The 18,257-nt window shown below is 40.7% G+C and overlaps 2 protein-coding genes across 3 annotated transcripts; both read left to right on the top strand.

Moving 5' to 3' along the window:
* LOC8060035 (probable disease resistance protein RXW24L) lies at positions 4,538–13,315 on the top strand. Of its 2 annotated transcripts, none has more exons than XM_002450575.2 (5): positions 4,538–4,753; positions 6,848–6,920; positions 7,019–8,170; positions 8,847–9,530; positions 10,898–13,315. In XM_002450575.2, the coding sequence occupies exons 3-5, from the start codon at positions 7,097–7,099 to the stop codon at positions 12,761–12,763; spliced, it is 3,624 nt and encodes a 1,207-aa protein (XP_002450620.1). In that variant the 5' UTR covers positions 4,538–4,753; positions 6,848–6,920; positions 7,019–7,096; the 3' UTR covers positions 12,764–13,315. The 2 variants fall into 2 exon arrangements, with proteins under 2 accessions (XP_002450620.1, XP_021317042.1); XM_021461367.1 differs by having other exon boundaries at positions 6,845–6,920.
* On the top strand, positions 15,251–17,305 carry LOC8071595 (cysteine-rich receptor-like protein kinase 19). Its single transcript, XM_002450574.2, has 6 exons — positions 15,251–15,522; positions 15,647–15,825; positions 15,923–16,184; positions 16,283–16,514; positions 16,617–16,767; positions 16,859–17,305. Exons 2-6 carry the CDS (start codon positions 15,679–15,681, stop codon positions 17,036–17,038), a joined length of 972 nt encoding a protein of 323 aa, XP_002450619.1. The 5' UTR covers positions 15,251–15,522; positions 15,647–15,678; the 3' UTR covers positions 17,039–17,305.

Genomic DNA, 18,257 nt, shown 5'->3' with positions numbered 1-18,257 from the left:
CAATCTCAATGACATGTTGGTATGTGAAACCGTACAGTGACACTGTCCATTGAGACTGGCCTTAAGGACGCTCAGCCATTAGATCAACACATTAGGAGATAACTTGATGTCAATCCACTAGTGTCAACATGTTGACGGTGATTAGCAAACTTAAAATTGATGGCAAAACGAAGTCAAACTGGTGCCATCTTTTGGTATGCTCTTGTTCACAAAATATACTCTAACTTTTATTTTGGTATCCAAATAAGTTGTTTAGTAGAATTGGGAGAACACGGGATGCCAATGTGATGGACTGAAATCCCATACTTAGAAACTCCAAGTGCTGAAAACTACAGTAGATTCAATCTTGTGACATCTATTTGATATGCTTAGAGAAAGATTCAGACTTTGGCCCTTAAACAAAGTTTGTAGAAGATGAACTAAACTACAACTTTTGATAAAGTCTCAAAGACTGGTTCAGCTTGGTTAGGAACATACTTAGCTACCAACTAGGGTACCCGAAACGGAGCACCTTGATGACTTAGCCAAAATTTCAGAGATCCAAAACAGCACTGCATTGAATCTTGTGAGCTCAGTTTGACTAGGTTCGGCACCAAACTAGCTCTTGAACATTAAATAAAGTTTGTTCTACAGAAGCTAAACTACAACTTTTTTTTAAAGTAAAACCTTAGAACTGGTAAATAAGTCAAACTTTCACTTTAGTCAAAGCAGCAACTTGATAAAATTCAAACTAGGGTTTTAGGCCAATTGAAGCATTTTCTGGGCTCAAGCTCAACATGAACTCTTCATGACTTTTGTTGTAGAGTTCATCTAGAGTCATTTCAGCAAGGTTGCAAGAATTGGTTGATGACCCATGGTTCCACTCACTTAATGAGGTCGTTGCAACAAGCATGTAACTTATCATTTCATGTGACCTTTTGAATCTAAACTTCATGAAACTTTTTGGGTGATCACTATAGATAGTGATGGATATGGGACACATAAAAGAGGTTCTATTAAGATCACCCAAGCATGCATTTTCAAAAGATTCTATAGGTAAGCAAGGGTGCATTATCCAAGTTTAAATTAGAGCTTTCGTTCATTGATTGACCTTGACATCTTCACCACCATTGACTTTGCATGTTTGAGCTCAAAACCTAAAGTCTAACTAGTGGCAAACACCTAGGGTGTTACAGCCCCTCACCTGAGCCTCCAGGTGCCCGCATCTTTAGTGAGGCCATCCAAAGGGCTAGGTTTTTGGCCCGATTCTGTTAGCTGGCCAACAACACCAAGTACTCCAAGGAAACAAACCTCGAGCTATTACTTGCTGACTACCGCCTAGGTTGCCAACTAGGCAGCGTGAATGATCACTTGCTCATCATCCACAGTCTTCCCCTATTCCAAGTCGACTCCATGAGAGCTTGGCTGGAGCACCTACCCCACACTAGGTCACTAGGAAGACCTGGTAAAGATCTTTGTGAGGAACTTCCAAGGCACCTATGTGCGCCTAGGAAACTCTTGGGACCTCAGGAGCTATTGATAGAAGCCAAATGAGACACCCTCTAGATGCCGAGACACTCTTGGGACCTTAGGAACTCTTGGCAACTCTTCATGAGTTCATTCGACGTTTCTCCAAACAATGCACGGAACTCCTCAACGTCAGACTTAGATGTCATTAGGGCGTTCGTCACCGACACCACCTACAAAGAGCTAGTCCATGAGCTCGGACAGAAGACACCAACCAACGCGAGCAAGCTCCTAGACATCACCACCAACTTAGCCTTTAGCAAAGAGGCAGTTAGGGTAATCTTTCCTCGATGACAAAGGCAAGGGGAAGCGGAAGGAGGATGCCCCCGAGGGCTCAGTCTCCCGCGACCCCAAGAAGAAGAAGAAGAACCGAAAGGGAAACAAGAGCGCCAGGAGGCCACCCTCATTGCTGCTACAGATTGCAAGAACTCCAGATACCCTCTCCATGGTCCGGGGGTCTTTGATGAGATGCTCAAAAAACCGTGCTCTTATCAGAAGGGCCCAACAAAGCATAACCTCAAAGAGTGCACCGTCTTGTGACATTACTCTTCTCAATAGGCCTCTTCTAAGGGACGCCGAGAAAAAGCGACGGACAACAAGGACGACTATGGGAAGGACGATGGGTTCCCCAAAGTCTAGAACTATTTCTGGATCTTTGGGGTCAGATGATGCAACTCACGGTGAGCCAGAGGAAGCGGGAGCACCAAGAGGTCTATGCGGCTGAGCTGACCATCTTGTCCTACCTCGATTGGTCTGAGGAGACCATCATGTTCGATTGTAACGATCACCCAGATCATATTCTAAGCCCAGAACACTATCCCCTCGTCGTCAACCCTATCATCAGCAATACTCTGCTCACTAAGGTCCTGATGGATGGAGGCAGTGGGCACAATATGTTGTGCGCCGAGACCTTGGACCATTCCACGACATTGTGCAACCAGTGAGAGGGCTGGGGCGAGCTCGCCGGTTGCCGATGCTGGCGCCGGTGGTCATCGATGAGAAAGAGAAGGGAGAGAAAGAGTCAGGTGAAGGAAGGAGTCAGGTGAGAGAGAAACCAATGAGGGGGAAGGTGTTATGTGTTTGTTATGACATGTGGACCATAGACATTATAGATACAAAAAAAATCCATGTGTTTTTTGGTGCTAGAACACATGTGTATTGTATAGCATTTGTGTTTTGGATCAGTTTATAAGGTTTGATTTGGACCCTAAAATGAAAACATAAAATTATGCAACACAAAATCGTTCTACTAGCAGTGATCCTTGGAGACTAAAAGAGGGGCTTCTACTGGATGGGGGCATGCTCGCCGTTCTTTCTTTCTGATAAGGAAAGCTTTATTAAATTTTAAGATTGTTACATCAACGGGCCTCTATATAATCATGTTACACACAACCTTATAACAGATTTTTAAGAAAAAAACACACTAATGACATTCAATCTATAGAGTAGGCATGTGAAGCGGCTCAACGATAACATGCCTATCAAAACATTTTATACTAAGGTTGTAAATCTTATAGTGTTTAATTACGAAAATATAGTACAATTGGTTGGGTTTTGTCATGAACTAGAGAGGAATGTGATTTCCACGTGGTGGAAAATATATATCCATAGAAATGACTGAAGTTGTCTATGCTATGAAAGGAAAATCTCGATAAGCCTCTATGGTACTCTCTCTATCCCATAATATGTGACATTCTAGCACTGAGGGATTATCCCAAAATAATTGATGTTCTAGCCTAACATACCTCTATCATGCTATTCAATGGTAGATCAGTGCAGAACTTATCTATTTGCTTCCATCTGGAAGTGAATAAAAAAGATAAAAAAAGTGTGACAGTGGATGACAACTGCTCCCTCACATCACCAAATGTTTATTGCCGGTCAGAGAGAGTACGTATCTTTTCTTGGTAAAGGATGGAAACAACCTTATACGCTCAAAAAAATAATCTTTTCTAAAGGAAATTTTGTATTTATATAATTTTTATAAAAAAATATTTTTCTGAAATATTACTATAAGAGACTCTGCCAAACGTGCTTTAAGAATGTGCACGATATGAGAGACATTTTCATCGAAATGACTCTCACGAGGATAGGGAGAGATGCTCTGACCGTGTTTCCGAGACCCCAGTTTCGTTCGGGCTTTCACTCGAAATTCAAAATTTTTTTAAGATTCTCATCACATTAAATCTTATATCACATGTATGAAACACTAGATATAGAAGAAAATAAAAACTAATTACACAGTTTATCTGTAATTTACGAAATGAATCTTTTGAGCCTAGTTAGTTTATGATTGGACAATATTTGCTACAAATAAACGAAAATGCTACGGTACCAAAATTTGAAAATCTTTTCGGAACTAAACAAGGCCTTAGGCTGTGTTTAGTTTCTTGTGTGAAAAATTTCGCGACACTGTAGCACTTTCGTTTGTTTGTGGTAATTATTGTCCAACCATGGACTAACTAGGCTTAAAAGATTCGTCTCATAAATTTCGACCAAACTATGTAATTAGCTTTTATTTTTATCTATATTTAATATTCCATGCATGGGTCTAAAAGATTCGATGTGACGGGAAATCTTGAAAAATTTTGGGTTTTTGGGTAAAAGTAAACAAGGCCTTATTTAGTTTCCAAAAATTTTTAATTCTCTCTTACATCGAATCTTTAGATATATAGAGTATTAAATATAAATATAAAAAATAATTAATTACAGAATTTATCTGTAATTTGTGAGACGTATCTTTTAAGCCGTCTATGATTAGACAATAATTATTAAATATAAATAAAAGTGCTACAGTAGTCAAAGGCAAATTTATTCACTAACTAATGACCTGTTTAGTTCTAAATTTTTTTACAAAATAGATACTATAGTATTTTCGTTTATATTTAACAAATATTATTTAACCATAAATTAACTAGGCTTTAAAAGATTTATCTTGCAAATTACAGACAAACTATGTAATTAGTTATTTTTTATCCATATTTAATGTTTCAAAATTTAATGGGACTAAATAAGGCCTAAACTAGGCGTTCATGCCGTTGACCCGTGAGTCAAGTCGTCTCCCTCCCCTGTCTCGTCCACTGCGCGGCATCGCTCCCGGAGCAAATCACCTCCCAATCACGGCGTGTCGGCGTCCACCTGCCGCGCTCGCATTCCCGGCGCGGCCCCGGCAGCGTTCCCAGTCGGTGAGCGGCCGATGTCGTCAACGTCGTCCCATCCTATGGCCCATGCCATGTCCGATCTCAAGGTACATCGCTGCTGCTTGCATCCAGATTTTTTTGTTGTGTATAGTTTTGGATTAGATGCTCACGGACGGATCTGGATTATACCGATCTCCTCTCGTACTCGTAGAATCTATTGTCTGATTGAGGGTACTTGTGAAGCTCGCAGGTTGCGAATTGTTGGCTAGTTTGTTGCTTATGCTGCTGTGTACTTGGGCCACTTGCAGCTCGTGTTCTTCCGAGTGCATCGAGTTCTTGCGCCACTTCTAGTTCTAGGAGATCCGGAGTAGAGCTCATCGTCGAGCATACTGTGAAATAGTCTGATTCCCCTTCTCGTGACCCTTAAATGCTTACGCCTTGGCATGCGCCAAATCACCCCTGAACTCGGCCACAAACCATTGCTGTGCCTGTGTTTGCTCGACAGAATTCGCGGGCAGGCCGGCCGGCTGCCCTCAACCCACCCTAGCAAACACGCCCCTAGTGGAAGACTGTGCTCTGTTTGGTTGATTTCGCGCCCGCTTGCTTGTGCCTGCCGTCCCTGTCTCTGGCACCCCATTACAATTCACAACTGCAGCATTTTTCAGTTTTTCACCTTGCCAGCATCACTAATCCCTGGTACTGCTGGCCGGGTAGCTGCTCCTTCACTGCACTCTGTCTGGGCCCCTGCATTTGGATTTGTTGCTTCGTCCGAAATTACAAATCAAACCCAACCAAAATCTAGCACTACCACACGTAATTTTTGATGGGCAGGTAATCAACTGGACTCTGATGGGCATTCGCCATCTCAGTGACTGTGTGGTTCACTTTTTTTCTCGAACACATAGGAGAGCTGTGTATCATTATAATGAAACGGTTTTTTAACCCATACACCAAACAGCCAGACATACCCCAAAAACTTTTACATGCTCGCCACTAACACAAAACACTATAGATGAGCTCAACCATCCATCAATTGTCTTTCACCTCAAGGGCAAGGTCAAAAAAAAAAAAAAATCGACCAGGGGGAGAGACGTCCCCCCTGATTTTCATCTTAAGAAGTTGGTGCCATGACTCGAACCCGGGCAGGCTCAGCCAACCGCTTCTTTGACGTGTTGTGCTGACCCCTCGAGCCAGCCAAACACCAAAGGTGTAACTCATCCATAAAGAACACAAGATCTCATTCAAGCTTGGCAAAATCCCATAAAAACACAGCAATTGTGGTGATTCCAGATTACCCATGCTCCTAAGATGATGATGGAATTTGGCCCATTTCAAACTGGACCACTCAATCTACCATTTGTTGTGCCCATCAGTAAAGGAAATCTCATTGGGCTGGGGGGTTAAGGCTTGCAAACTCACTTGCTGCAGGCGGAGACCACACTTGCTGAGTGAAAACACATGAAACAAGCAAGTGGTCAATTGTTTCTTCCTCCTGATCACATAACTGGCAATGTTCATGAGGTCCCTTTTAGCAAGATGATCTGCAGTCCAACATCTATTATTGGCGACCAACCACAAGAAGAATTTGCATTTGTCAGACACCCAACTTTTCCAAATAAGTGGGAGTCTTCGACCTCGGATAGGTCCGATAAATCAAGAAATTTAGCAATGACAATAACAGTGACTGCACCTTGGAATCCAACTCATTTCAGCCAAAGCATCACAAACTGTTCTTTGCTTTGCTTACCTTTTAGAAAATAGTCCAAACGAGTCAGGGACAAAAGATGATACACACCCAATTATTAGTCCAAAAGGGGTGTTCTTTCCATTCCCAACTTCTGAGATGATGGCCAATGAGAAGAATGCCCTAACTGAAGAATGGACCTGTATGGGGAAGGCTGCCCAAGGTCGATCAGGCCAGTTTTTTTCAACCATATCCAACTCATTTGAAGGGCCCAACCCAAGTGCTTGGTTCACAGCAAACTAATTCACAAGTAGATCTTAATCAGTAACACATTCTCACTTTGTTTAAGTGGTGAGTATGTGATTATCTACCACCAAGTTGCCCATCTAAAAAGTTTCTTTTGATCTTTCTTCCTCATGCATACCTCCTGTCTTGCACTTAAGCGATCATTTTATCCCCAAAATACAGAATATATCTGTCTCTATTCTATTAATGTAAAATTTCCTTTTTGAAGCAGATGTAGATGATAAATTATTAGCATCAGTGCAGATCTGTTTATCTGCGAGGGACGTCCTTTACATGAGCTACAGGTAAACTTTTTTTCCTTTGCAAATCGGACTCTTGCGGAGTCTTGTTAAACAAAGTCCAATTTAGGTTTTCTATAGCTGACTATCACCTCCATCCATAGGTGCTCAAACAATTCCTATCTAGCATTCTAGCTATTATCACTAAGGAGTGAATCAGGGACTGTAAGACAGTAAGAGCAATGGCAGACCTTGTGGTTGGCCTGGCCAAGACAGTGGTGGAGGGGGCCTTGACCAAGGCTCAGTCAGCGATTGAGGAGGAGGCAAAATTGCAGCAAAGTGTGCAGCACAACCTTGTATTCATTGCTGGTGAGTTTGAGATGATGCACTCCTTCCTCAACGTTGCCAATGAGGAGCGTGTCAAGAACAACGTTGTGAGGACCTGGGTGAGGCAGGTTCGTGATCTGGCATATGATGTGGAGGACTGCATAGAGTTTGTCATCCACCTGGACAACAAGCCAAGGTGGTGGCGCCGTATGCTTCCTCTTTGCCTGGCAGCATCAGCATTGCCCTTAGATGAGGCGGTAACTGAGATAGAGCGGCTCAAGGTTAGGGTTGAGGATGTGAGTCGAAGGAACTCACGCTACAGCCTCATCAGCGACTCTGGATCCAAGCCCATCATGCAGCAACAGATGGCACCCAACACTGCTTTTGGCACAATGGCGCTTGACATGCTGGTTGAGGCGAGGGACACCGCAAAAAAGCAGCAAGGTTTTGGAGACCTCACCCAGCTACTCACAAAGGAACAAGCTGACCTTGGGGTAATCTCAGTGTGGGGAACAGGCAGTGAACTTGGTACAACATCCATCATCAGAAAGACGTACCAGGACCCAGAACTCTGTCGAAAAATTGGATGTCGTGGCTGGGTGAAGCTTACACAACCTTTCAATCCCCACGAGTTCCTCCGCAGTATGGTGGCTCAGTTCTACAGAAACAGTTGTCTGCAAAAAGGAATCGTTATAAATGTGGAGGAACTGAAGAGGATTGAGGTAATGGCGACAACGGAAGGCAGACTCATTGAGGCATTTATGGATAAAGTAAATGAGAACAGATACCTAGTCGTCCTGGAAAATCTGTCCACAATTGGAGATTGGGACACCATCAGGACTTACCTGCCAGACAGGAAGAATGGAAGTTGGATCATTGTATCCACACAGCAGTGCGAAATTGCAAGCTTGTGCATTGGGCATTCATACCAAGTATCGGAGGTGAAGCAGTACTCAGCAGAGCACTCTGTATGTGTCTTCTTCGAGGAGGTAACCTTTAACATCATTTAACTAGAACAATGTTAGTGTTCAAAGTTAAACTAAATTTCAGTTGGAAGGGATGAAAATGACAAAAGTAATCATTAGTATTGTTTATGCTGTTTTTATAACTACTCCATCCCAAAAAGAGTGCAATTCTAGATCTGAACTAAGTCATTTTTTAAGTATGACTAAGTTATAGAAAATACTATCAATATTATGTCTCCAGGTAGGTATACTATGAAATATATTACATGATTAATCTAATGATAATTATTCGGTATCATAAATGCTAGTATTTTAAAAAGGTTTTGTCAAACTTAAATTGTTTGACTTCTCAAAAAGTGAGAATTGCATTCTTTTTAGGTCAGAGGGAGTATTCATTTGCTGCTCATCAATTCCAAATTCCGTTTCTTGCAAGCGAAATGGTATTGTAGAGTGGAGACCAGAGAAGCATCTCATCTTGACTACATACTGTAATCTACTCGCTCAAAAAAACATACTGTAATCTTTTGGGAAAAAAAAAACTTCAGAACCTGCACATATGGTTTTCTCCTCTTAAAGTATCCAATGTAGGACTTCGGCACAGAAACATCGTTGCTGCTCCTTTTTTATTCCACTCTTTGCAAATCGCCTTCCCTTGGTCTTTAATTCCTTTATATGGTTCTGTACCAATCTTCCGTTTCAGGGTTTGCAAGGTGATGGTGATAAAAGCATGGAATCTGATAGAGTGGTAGACAACAGCAATGAAATATCAATGCAGGATGAAGCAACCCATGTTAATGGCTTTCTGTCCTACAGAATTCCAACATCTAAACGGAAGGCTGCCTCTGATTGGGTGAAGAATTTTCAACTTGTTGAACGCAAGTCAGAAATGAACCAACTTGTTAACTATATTGCTAAGGCATATCTCAATGGTTTGCAAGTGCTGTCTGTGTGGGGGATAGCTGGTGTTGGGAAATCAGCCCTTGTTAGGAACATGTACTTTGACAGAATTCATCGAAATGACCAATTATTTGAGAAGTATGGTTGGGTGGATGTAACCCACCCATTCAATTTAAGGGACTTCTCCCGCAGTTTGCTTTTGGATTTTTATTCAGAACCTGTTCAAGCCATGAGAATCAGAGACCCTACACAAGAGTGTCATAAGATTATACAGGATAATCGGTGCCTTGTTGTTATTGATGATCTGCAGTCCATCGAAGAATGGGACTTAATACAAGCTGCCTTGGTGTCTAGACCTTCTAGAAGTATTATCATTGTAATTACAACTGAAGCTAGCATTGCCACACATTGTGCAGACAATGAAGGGGTCGTATTTAATGTCAAAGGTCTAGAAGACAAAGCAGCCCTCAAGCTCTTCAAAAAGCAGGTATGCTTATTCAGAAATAAGAATCTGCTCTAAATCATTTCAACAAAATTTCCTGCGTACATATGTTTTTTACAAACTTAATGCTGATGCAAAAGTCCTTCTCACCTTCTTTGCCCATTCATTCATTTGATTAGAACAACCTGAAGTTGTTATCTCTCCCTTGAGAACGAATGCTAATTGTTAGAGTATATCATGACTAGGATAGAGTTAGTTGGGATTGTGATCCCGTGTATCGGCTTGATCCCCCAAGGCATGTAAACTCTGTATATACCGCCCGAGAGGCTCAGAGCAAACAATCTAATTCAACCTAATTCTATTCCTCCTACACTAATAAATAGCCATGGGGCATATTTTGCATGAAACCCACAACTTGTAGTTGTACAGAAAGAGTGGCTGAACTTAAAACTTCAAAACTAGAGGGAATGTTAACCTTTCCATCAATCGGCAGGCTCTCACCATTTCTCCAAGTTTCCTGAAAATTTCAAATTTATAACTAAGTGCATAGCAGATTCTGCATGGTCAGAGCTGTCAATATTAAATTTTGACCACTATTACATTTATAGATTAGTTTTATTAGCATACTGGATTCCCATGTTTGTTGGCGCTATTATTGCCATAAGATAAATTTGTCTAATATTTTTTTATCAGGATAGATATGCATACATGGAATTCATCTAAAATGACATTTACATAGAACATAAAAATGTTTAGGGCCAGATGGTGTTTTAAGTGGTAATAGGGACCAAAATAATAACCTTTTATGGAAAATTCTTCCGCTGTCTTAAACTTTTACCAGACATGATAGAAAAAGATTTCGTTTTTCTTAAAGCAAGACACTAATTGTAGTAAAATAGTAATGTATTTGTGCCTTTTCCTTTCACTTCATTTTGCATTTGTAGTTAAGACAATTATGATTGAACAGTTTCAGTATGTGATATTTTAATGCATATATCAAGTTGACTATGAAGTGTGTGTTCATTATGTGCATACATTTTGGCCCTTTTTGATTCCCCTTGCTAAATTTTAGCCAACTAAATTTTAGACACTTTAGTAGCTAAACTTCCAAATGCACAGACTAAAAAGGTGCTAAAATAGTTTAGTCTCATTAGTCACCCAAGAGTAGCTAAAATAATTTTTGATAGCTAAAATTTAGCAGGGGAACCAAACAGGGCCTTTGTGAATGAAACAGCTAAGGGCTTGTTCGGTTGATCCGGTTTGGGTCCCTGGAATGATTCCAGATGGATTTGCTTCACTAATTTGTATAGTTTAGATAAGCTGGAATAGTTCCTGGGCCAAAACCATGGCAACCGAACGCAGCCTAAAGCATTTTGCTTACCATGCTGAAAGCATTTGTCCTTCTGCTTTAGGTACATAAGCAAAAACCATCATCTCCTATAAAGGACTCCCGAGATGAAGAGCTACAAGAACTTATTTTGAAGTGCGGTGGTCTTCCCAAGGTGATAGTTGCCGTAGCTATTTTTTTGGCACCTAAAACAGTCACATGGATGGATAGTGCAAGTTCTTTGAACCTCAAATTTATGCAAGAGCTGGAGAGCAGCCCAGAGTTTGCTTGCCTGCAGCCACTCTTTGGTTGGCTGCACTCCTACTTTCGAACTTGCCCAGATTTCCTCAAGCCATGTATCTTCTATCTGTCAATTTTTCCTCGAGGTCACAGGATCCGGAGAAGGCGATTGGTGAGACGGTGGATTGCAGAGGGCTATGCCAGGGACACGGACAAAATTTCTGCGGATGAGAGAGGGGAGCACTTCTTCTGCAGGCTCCTCGATCTGAGCATAATAATGCAGAAAACATATTCAGTCACCACCACATTCGGTGGCAGAAGAATGACTTTGTGCCAAGTCAATAGTTTTGTCCGGGAGTATATCATCTCACGTCAAATGGAAGAGAACCTTGTATTTGAACTGGGAGGCAGTTGCACCCTAACCTCTCAGCGCACGGGGCGTCACCTCATCATACTGAAAAGCTGGGACAGAGACAGAATTGTGTTTGAGAGCATTGACTTCTCACGGCTACGGTCTTTGACAGTGTTTGGAGAATGGAGGCCATTCTTCATATCTGATAGGATGAGGTTACTTCGGGTTCTGGATCTTGAGGATGCATCTGGTTTAAAAGATGAAGATGTTAAACAAATGATGAAGCTGCTTTGTCGCCTCAAGTATCTTTCCTTACGAGGATGCAGTGAGATCTCTAGGCTGCCGAATTCATTGGGTTGTTTGAGGCAGCTTGAGACTCTGGATGTCAGACATACATCCATAGCAACCATGCCAACAACCATCACCAAGCTGAAGAAACTGCAGTACCTTCGTGCTAGTACCACCAAACCAACTGAGGAACAACCAATACCTGATACTGCTGGTGCACCCAAACCTACCGAGAAACAACCAACCCCACGCACCACAGTATCATGGACATCATCTTTGTTCTGCAGACATCGACAGCTAGAGGGTGTTGAGGTGCCTACTGGGATAGACAAAATGACTGCATTGCACACCATCGGTGTTGTTAATGTCGATTCTGCTCGAGGGAGGGCCATCTTGAAAGAGGTCAGGAAGCTCACTCAATTGCGCAAGCTTGGAGTGTCTGGAATCAGTAGGAACAACAGCAAAGATTTCTGTTTGGCCATCTCAAGTCATGCGCATTTAGAGTCCTTATCGGTTAGGCTCAAGAAGGACAATCAGGATTGCTTGTATGTCACCCCAGACGGCTATCTTCCCCCCAAGAACCTACAGAGCTTTAAACTGTATGGTCTTGCAGACAAGTTTCCAGAGTGGATCAATAAGCTTGACAATCTCAGGAAGTTAGTTTTGGAGATGACTATATTAACTGAAGATACTATTAATGGACTCAGGGATCTTAAAATATCTATTCTACGTCTCATTGCCAAGCAGCTTCCTGATGGTAAGCTCAATTTTTGTGTCATGTTGAATGGACAGCAATTACGCTGCTATGAAACAGTGAAGGTACTCGAGATTTCTTGCAGCTCCAGCTTAGATGTGACTTTTGGATCACAAGCACTACACAATCTTGAGCTGTTGAAAGTTTCCTGCTGTAGTGGTTCAGGGTCGGTAATGAAGTTGTCTGGGCTAGAAAAACTGTCTGAATCTGAACTCAAGGAAGTCCAGATTAAGGGTTCCCATGATGACAAACTCAAAAAAGACGTGGAGGAACAACTTGGCAGGCATCAAAAGAAACCTGTTTTGAAGATGGAATAAGTACTTTCGTCCACTGGGGATTGTGAGCTCTAATGTTATCAAGAATTAGTGACTCATGTTGTTGGCTTCCTCTTATTTCTTCACTGCTGCTCGATCCAGTCTATCTAATTAGAAAGATTGGTTATGCAACCATCGTGCCAATAATAAACGGTCAAATCTGAAAGCTTCCTCTTTGGCCACATACTGATCAGTCTATTTGTCTTGTGCATGTGGTTCCTACAGCATAGTCCCAGTTTGGATTCCTTCTAAAAGATACTGATGGTGTGCTAATGTTTTTATATGTATAGAGAAGGCTGGAACAGTGAATTGCTGTTGTACTTTTCTATTGCTGGAACAGTGAATTGCTGTTGTACTTTTCTATTGCGCTCCTGTATTGTAGTTTCGTGGTGTATCTTGCTATGGTTATACACACACACATCAGCACAAATTCTTTACCACTACAGCACTACTTCAGCGGTAAATGCTTATGCTGATTTCTTGTAAGAAGAAAACACTGTTTGTAAACTGAAAAATATTGCTAGAGTAGTGCAGACGAACAAAGTTGACAACAAATTGGCAGAGGCTAGGCCAACTAGATTTAGCGGGACAGCCTGCAAATATTATATGTGGTAGTACTAGTTGTGGTTGTGTATAAATTCTCTAGCACTTCTCCTATATTACACATGAATTTAAGAAGATTTGAGGCAACACTCTACTAATTAGTACAACTAAACTATCACTTTTATTATGATTTGTTATTCGTCTTTATAACATATCAAATTTTTTTCCTTGTCTGACTATAGAAAAAATTGTAAATGGTTAAATTATCTTTATGCCAACACAACACATGTAAGATTTTATCAGGTTTATGATTTGTCGTTTTTTTATTCTCGGAACCAGAAATTATAGATCGTGTCTGCAGAAATTGCAACGAACTGTAATTTTAGTAAGAATATATGTAATAATTGTCATGAAAGAAAGCTAAAATTTAGGCACCTGAAATTTAGCAAACTTCATTCTCTTAGTTTTGCATTTGTGATGTACTCACTCCATTCATTTATCTCCTTTGCTTAAGCAAAAGCTTTTTATTTAAAAATCTTCTTCATGTTAGCTTAAGGCCTTGTTTAGTTCCCAAAAAATTTTGCAAAATTTTTCAGATTCTCAGTCATATCGAATCTTTAGACGTATGCATGAAGTATTAAATATAGATGAAAATAAAAACTAATTGCACAGTTTGGACGGAATTGACGAGACGAATCTTTTGAGCCTAGTTAGTCCATGATTGGACAATATTTGTCAAATACAAACGAAAGTGCTACAGTGTCGATTTCCCAAAATTTTTTGAACTAAACAAGGCCTAAGACTTCTACATTTATTGTCGTGTTGTTGCTTATTGGCTACCACTTGCCTTCATTTATTGTCTCTTTGGTACTTATTAGTTGTTTTTTTGTCTGTGACTCCTCATGTACACTCAACCTGAGATGAGAGGACATTGGAAGGTTGAGAAATGAGAAGACATGCGACATGCCAATGCACATCACTGCTTATTTAGCCTCTTCATTTGAGTCATAGGCCACTCCCAATGTACAAACCATCATGGTTTCTATATACATTAATTGTAGTATGTACATAAAATCCAAGACATGAAGTGATATGATTGGGTGAGATTAGAGAGAGAATAAATTTGATTGGATAAAAAAAATATTCTATAGAAACTATTACCATAGTTTATATATATAATGTTTATAAAAATTAATAGGTATAAAAATTACATGAAATTTCTAGCACTGGGAGTGTCCTTAGTCCCCAAACAATGCTCAGTTTATTATAAGCCACTTTTATTTAATAAAAGTCCACGGGTCCACCTCAATTGAAGAAAAATAGAAGGGGCATGATTTGCTCAAACAAGTCCTCGAAATTGCCCCGTACTGTAGTTACCTAAAAATAATAATACAATATTCAAGGGAAGTCCCGGAAATTGCCCCTTTTCTGAACTCGGCACAGACACGTTTGGGAGTGAGGCCTCACACGAGAAGCACAGAAATTTAAAAGCTTTTCAAGATTGTCCATAACATCGAATTCTAGAGTAAAAATAACTAATTATATAATTTATTTATAATTTGCGAGACGAATTTTTAAGCTAGTTAATCTATGGTCGAATAATAATTATTAAATATAAACAAAAGTGCTGCATGGTACAATATCTAAAAACTTTGTGCTTGTGCCTACGAACTAAGGTCAGGTTTAGATCCAATAAATTTTTGAATTTTAACACTATAACACTTTCGTTTATATTTGACAATTATTGTTTAATCATGGACTAAATACGCTTAAAAGATTCGTCTCAAACTAAATTGTGATAAATATACGATTGAATGTTGACATCATAAATATACGATTTAAGTATTCGAATACGAATACGGTATCGAATGTTAAATATTTAGACTCGAATATAAATAGATTTAAATCTCTCTAAACGAATTGTATGTTTTCATCGCCAGTGTGACCTCACCCTTGCACAGCACAACACAACACAACGCGCCGTTGACTGACTTTGCTCGCGTCGCCGCCTCGTCTTGAGTCGAGTCATCTCGCTTCCCTCGTCTCGATCCAGATCCCGTGTTCCCGCGGGTTCATTCGTTTATATATAATCTTCAAAAAAAAGCCCTGCAGCTCAAGCTTCATCCCGCGTCCCGCCAGCAATTTCAGATTTTCAGCTCCTCTGGTTCTTCACTTCTTCAGTCTCTTTCTCGAGCTTGGATCCCTCAAGTGTTCTCCAGGTCAGTGCTTCTAACGAGCTGCTTATTTTCGATTGATTTCAGAAATTTCAAGTTCGATAATTTGTTGAAGAACCTCATCATTTCGTAGAATTTGTAATAACTCCTGAAGAGCTCCCCTGTACAGGTACAGGCGTACAGCTACTTCAATCGTCAGAAATGGCCACTGATGCCAGTGGAGGTGGTAAGCCTAGTCTTCTGAGTACTTTACCGAAGCAACTACCAGCGGATTTTCTGAAAGAAATTACGAACGGGTTCCATGCTGACCGAAAACTGGGTCAAGGTGCATTTGGAACTGTTTACAAGGTATGGCTAGGATAAAAAACTCTCTTTTTTCTTTTAAAAAATAACAAAGTTCAATTAAAGCACACCGATTACAGTGTCTGAGAGGTCAAACTGACAGGGGTTTCTGCAAGATGGGCAACCCATTGCTGTGAAGAAGCTCTCAGATAATTCCCCAGTGGCAACTGACAAACAGTTCAAGAACGAGGTTGGGAACCTTATGGCCATCCAGCATGAGAATATAGTGAGGTTGTATGGCTACTGTCATGAAGCACAGAAGAAAGTGATAGAGCACAATGGAAGGTACATTCTTGTGGATGTGGTTGAGAGCATGCTCTGCTACGAATACGCGCCCAAGGGAAACCTCGACAAGTGTATTTTTGGTATGAGGATGCAGTAACCAACAGACATGTTTTATCATTAATATAGGAAAGCAATGCGCTCTTCTGTATGTTACATGACCCATGTTCTCATTCTTCAGATATGTCTTCTAGGCCTAATTGGGCGACATGCTTCAAAATAATCAAGGGCATCTGCCAGGGTTTATATTTCCTACACAAGGGAATGGACAGGCCTATTGTTCATCTGGACCTTCAGCCTGCCAACATATTGTTGGATGATAACATGGTACCTAAAATTGCAGACTTTGGCCTGTCAAGACTCTTTGGTGAAGAACAAACCCGAATAAATACAATAAATGTTGTGGGAGCAAAGTAAGTCCAGTAACAATTCCATCATACAATTGTTTTGTTTCCTTATTGCTTTGCGTTTGTGTCTCCCATGATATTTGTAACATTGATGTTCATGCTTTCCAGAGGGTATATGGCTCCAGAATATCTGTACAGAGGAGAAATCTCAACCCGGTCTGACATATACAGCTTAGGCGTACTAATCATGGAGATCGCAACTGGACAGAAGAACTCTATGAATGACAAAGACATGTCTGGAAGGGACTTTGTAGATCAGGCAAGGCCACATATATATCAACTAATATTGTTAGATGCTTATTTTAATTTTGTTTGTATAATATTACTTAGGCATAATTTTAATCCTGCAGGTTCGTCAAACATGGACAGATGAGCACATAGCATCCAAGTACTCATCACTGGACGCAGACAGCCTCCAGCAAGTAAAAACATGCATTGAAACTGGGCTAAAATGTGTGGATATTGATCAGAAGAAGAGACCTTCTATAGTTGAAATTGTTGAGAAGCTCGATGGAAGGCATGCTCGCTGAATGGTGAAGTAGTGTATGTTGTGCAATGTAAAATTGTGGTGCATAGCATAGTTCACCCATGCTGATACACTCAAGATGCAATCATGCGCACAATAATTGTATCACTTACTAATTTATGTAATATGTTGCTTGTGGGTTAGCAATTAGTACTCCCTCCACTCAGTTTTATGTGTCGCTTCAGCTGTGAACAATATGACATTATAATGTCACATAACCCTGAGCTCAGTGTTCATTTTATGACTTTACTTTCAATTATGTATAATCTTATATCCTTTGTATGGCCATATATGGATAACATAATTGTTAATCGTTGATCCTATTCATGGATCGATCTTAGATACAAAGCATATATAATGAGAAGTCATCTTAAATTCTCTGATTAACTATGTTTGACAAATTACTATGGTTTTCAAACTTCCATGTGGCTCTTTTCTATCCTGTATTTGGCCACGAGCTTTTCTTTTGGCTATCATCGCCAAGATCACATAATCAGAGCGAATGCACTGAGCCTAGGGAAGTGTGGAAACAAAGTACAATGAAACAAAGAAGCACACGGAATAGACATTACTGAACTGAATGGATGGCTGAATCTAGCACCCAGAAGATTTGTTGAGTTTGGGGGTTCAGTGCAGAACTGCAGATGAAAAAATAGAAAAACCACACCGAAACAAAAGCAGGAAGGAAAGTGCAGGTTCAGTTTGTGCTCACCGCTATGTTAGTTTACCTCCTAATGTCCATTGACTTACCACCTTGGGCTGTCAAAGCTGTGGACAAAATCAGACGTGGATTCCTTTGGAGAGGAAGAAAGGAAGCAAAAGGAGGACATTGTCTTGTGGCTTGGGGCAAGGCATGCCGTCCACCTGAGCTGGGCGGATTGGGGATTTCTGATTTGAAAACTCTTAGTTGGGCGCTGCGAATGCGTTGGGTTTGGCTTCAGAGGACTGAACCTGGCAGGCCATGGGCTATTTTTCCAATTCATATCCCTGGTCAGGTCCATGCCTTCTACAATGTTGCGGTGGTAACTGAAGTTGGCAGCGGAACTAATACTCTTTTTTGGGCTGATAGATGGCTGCATGGACACTCAATTGGGGACCTTGCCCCTCATCTTCTTGCTGTAATACCTAAGAGGACTGCTAAGAAACGCACAGTCCAAGAGGCCTTCATTGATCATGCTTGGGTTCAAGATATTCGAGGAGCCATGACAGTGGAAACAATGTTG

The sequence above is a fragment of the Sorghum bicolor genome, chromosome 5, assembly GCF_000003195.3.
Source record: "Sorghum bicolor cultivar BTx623 chromosome 5, Sorghum_bicolor_NCBIv3, whole genome shotgun sequence".
NCBI lineage: Eukaryota > Viridiplantae > Streptophyta > Magnoliopsida > Poales > Poaceae > Sorghum > Sorghum bicolor.
The sequence above is the reverse complement of the archived record's forward strand: the minus strand, read 5'-3'. Positions and strand labels throughout refer to the sequence as shown.

What these genes read in the sequence shown, in the direction of transcription:
- LOC8060035 (XM_002450575.2), top strand. Translation starts at nt 7,097, where the DNA reads ATGGCAGACCTTGTGGTTGGCCTGGCCAAGACAGTGGTGGAGGGGGCC. An exon ending in TATGTGTCTTCTTCGAGGAG is followed by an intron (nt 8,171 to 8,846) that starts GTAACCTTTAAC and finishes CTTCCGTTTCAG; the next exon opens with GGTTTGCAAGGTGATGGTGA. An exon ending in TCAAGCTCTTCAAAAAGCAG is followed by an intron (nt 9,531 to 10,897) that starts GTATGCTTATTC and finishes CTTCTGCTTTAG; the next exon opens with GTACATAAGCAAAAACCATC.
- LOC8071595 (XM_002450574.2), top strand. Translation starts at nt 15,679, where the DNA reads ATGGCCACTGATGCCAGTGGAGGTGGTAAGCCTAGTCTTCTGAGTACT. An exon ending in CATTTGGAACTGTTTACAAG is followed by an intron (nt 15,826 to 15,922) that starts GTATGGCTAGGA and finishes TCAAACTGACAG; the next exon opens with GGGTTTCTGCAAGATGGGCA. An exon ending in GAAGGGACTTTGTAGATCAG is followed by an intron (nt 16,768 to 16,858) that starts GCAAGGCCACAT and finishes TTAATCCTGCAG; the next exon opens with GTTCGTCAAACATGGACAGA.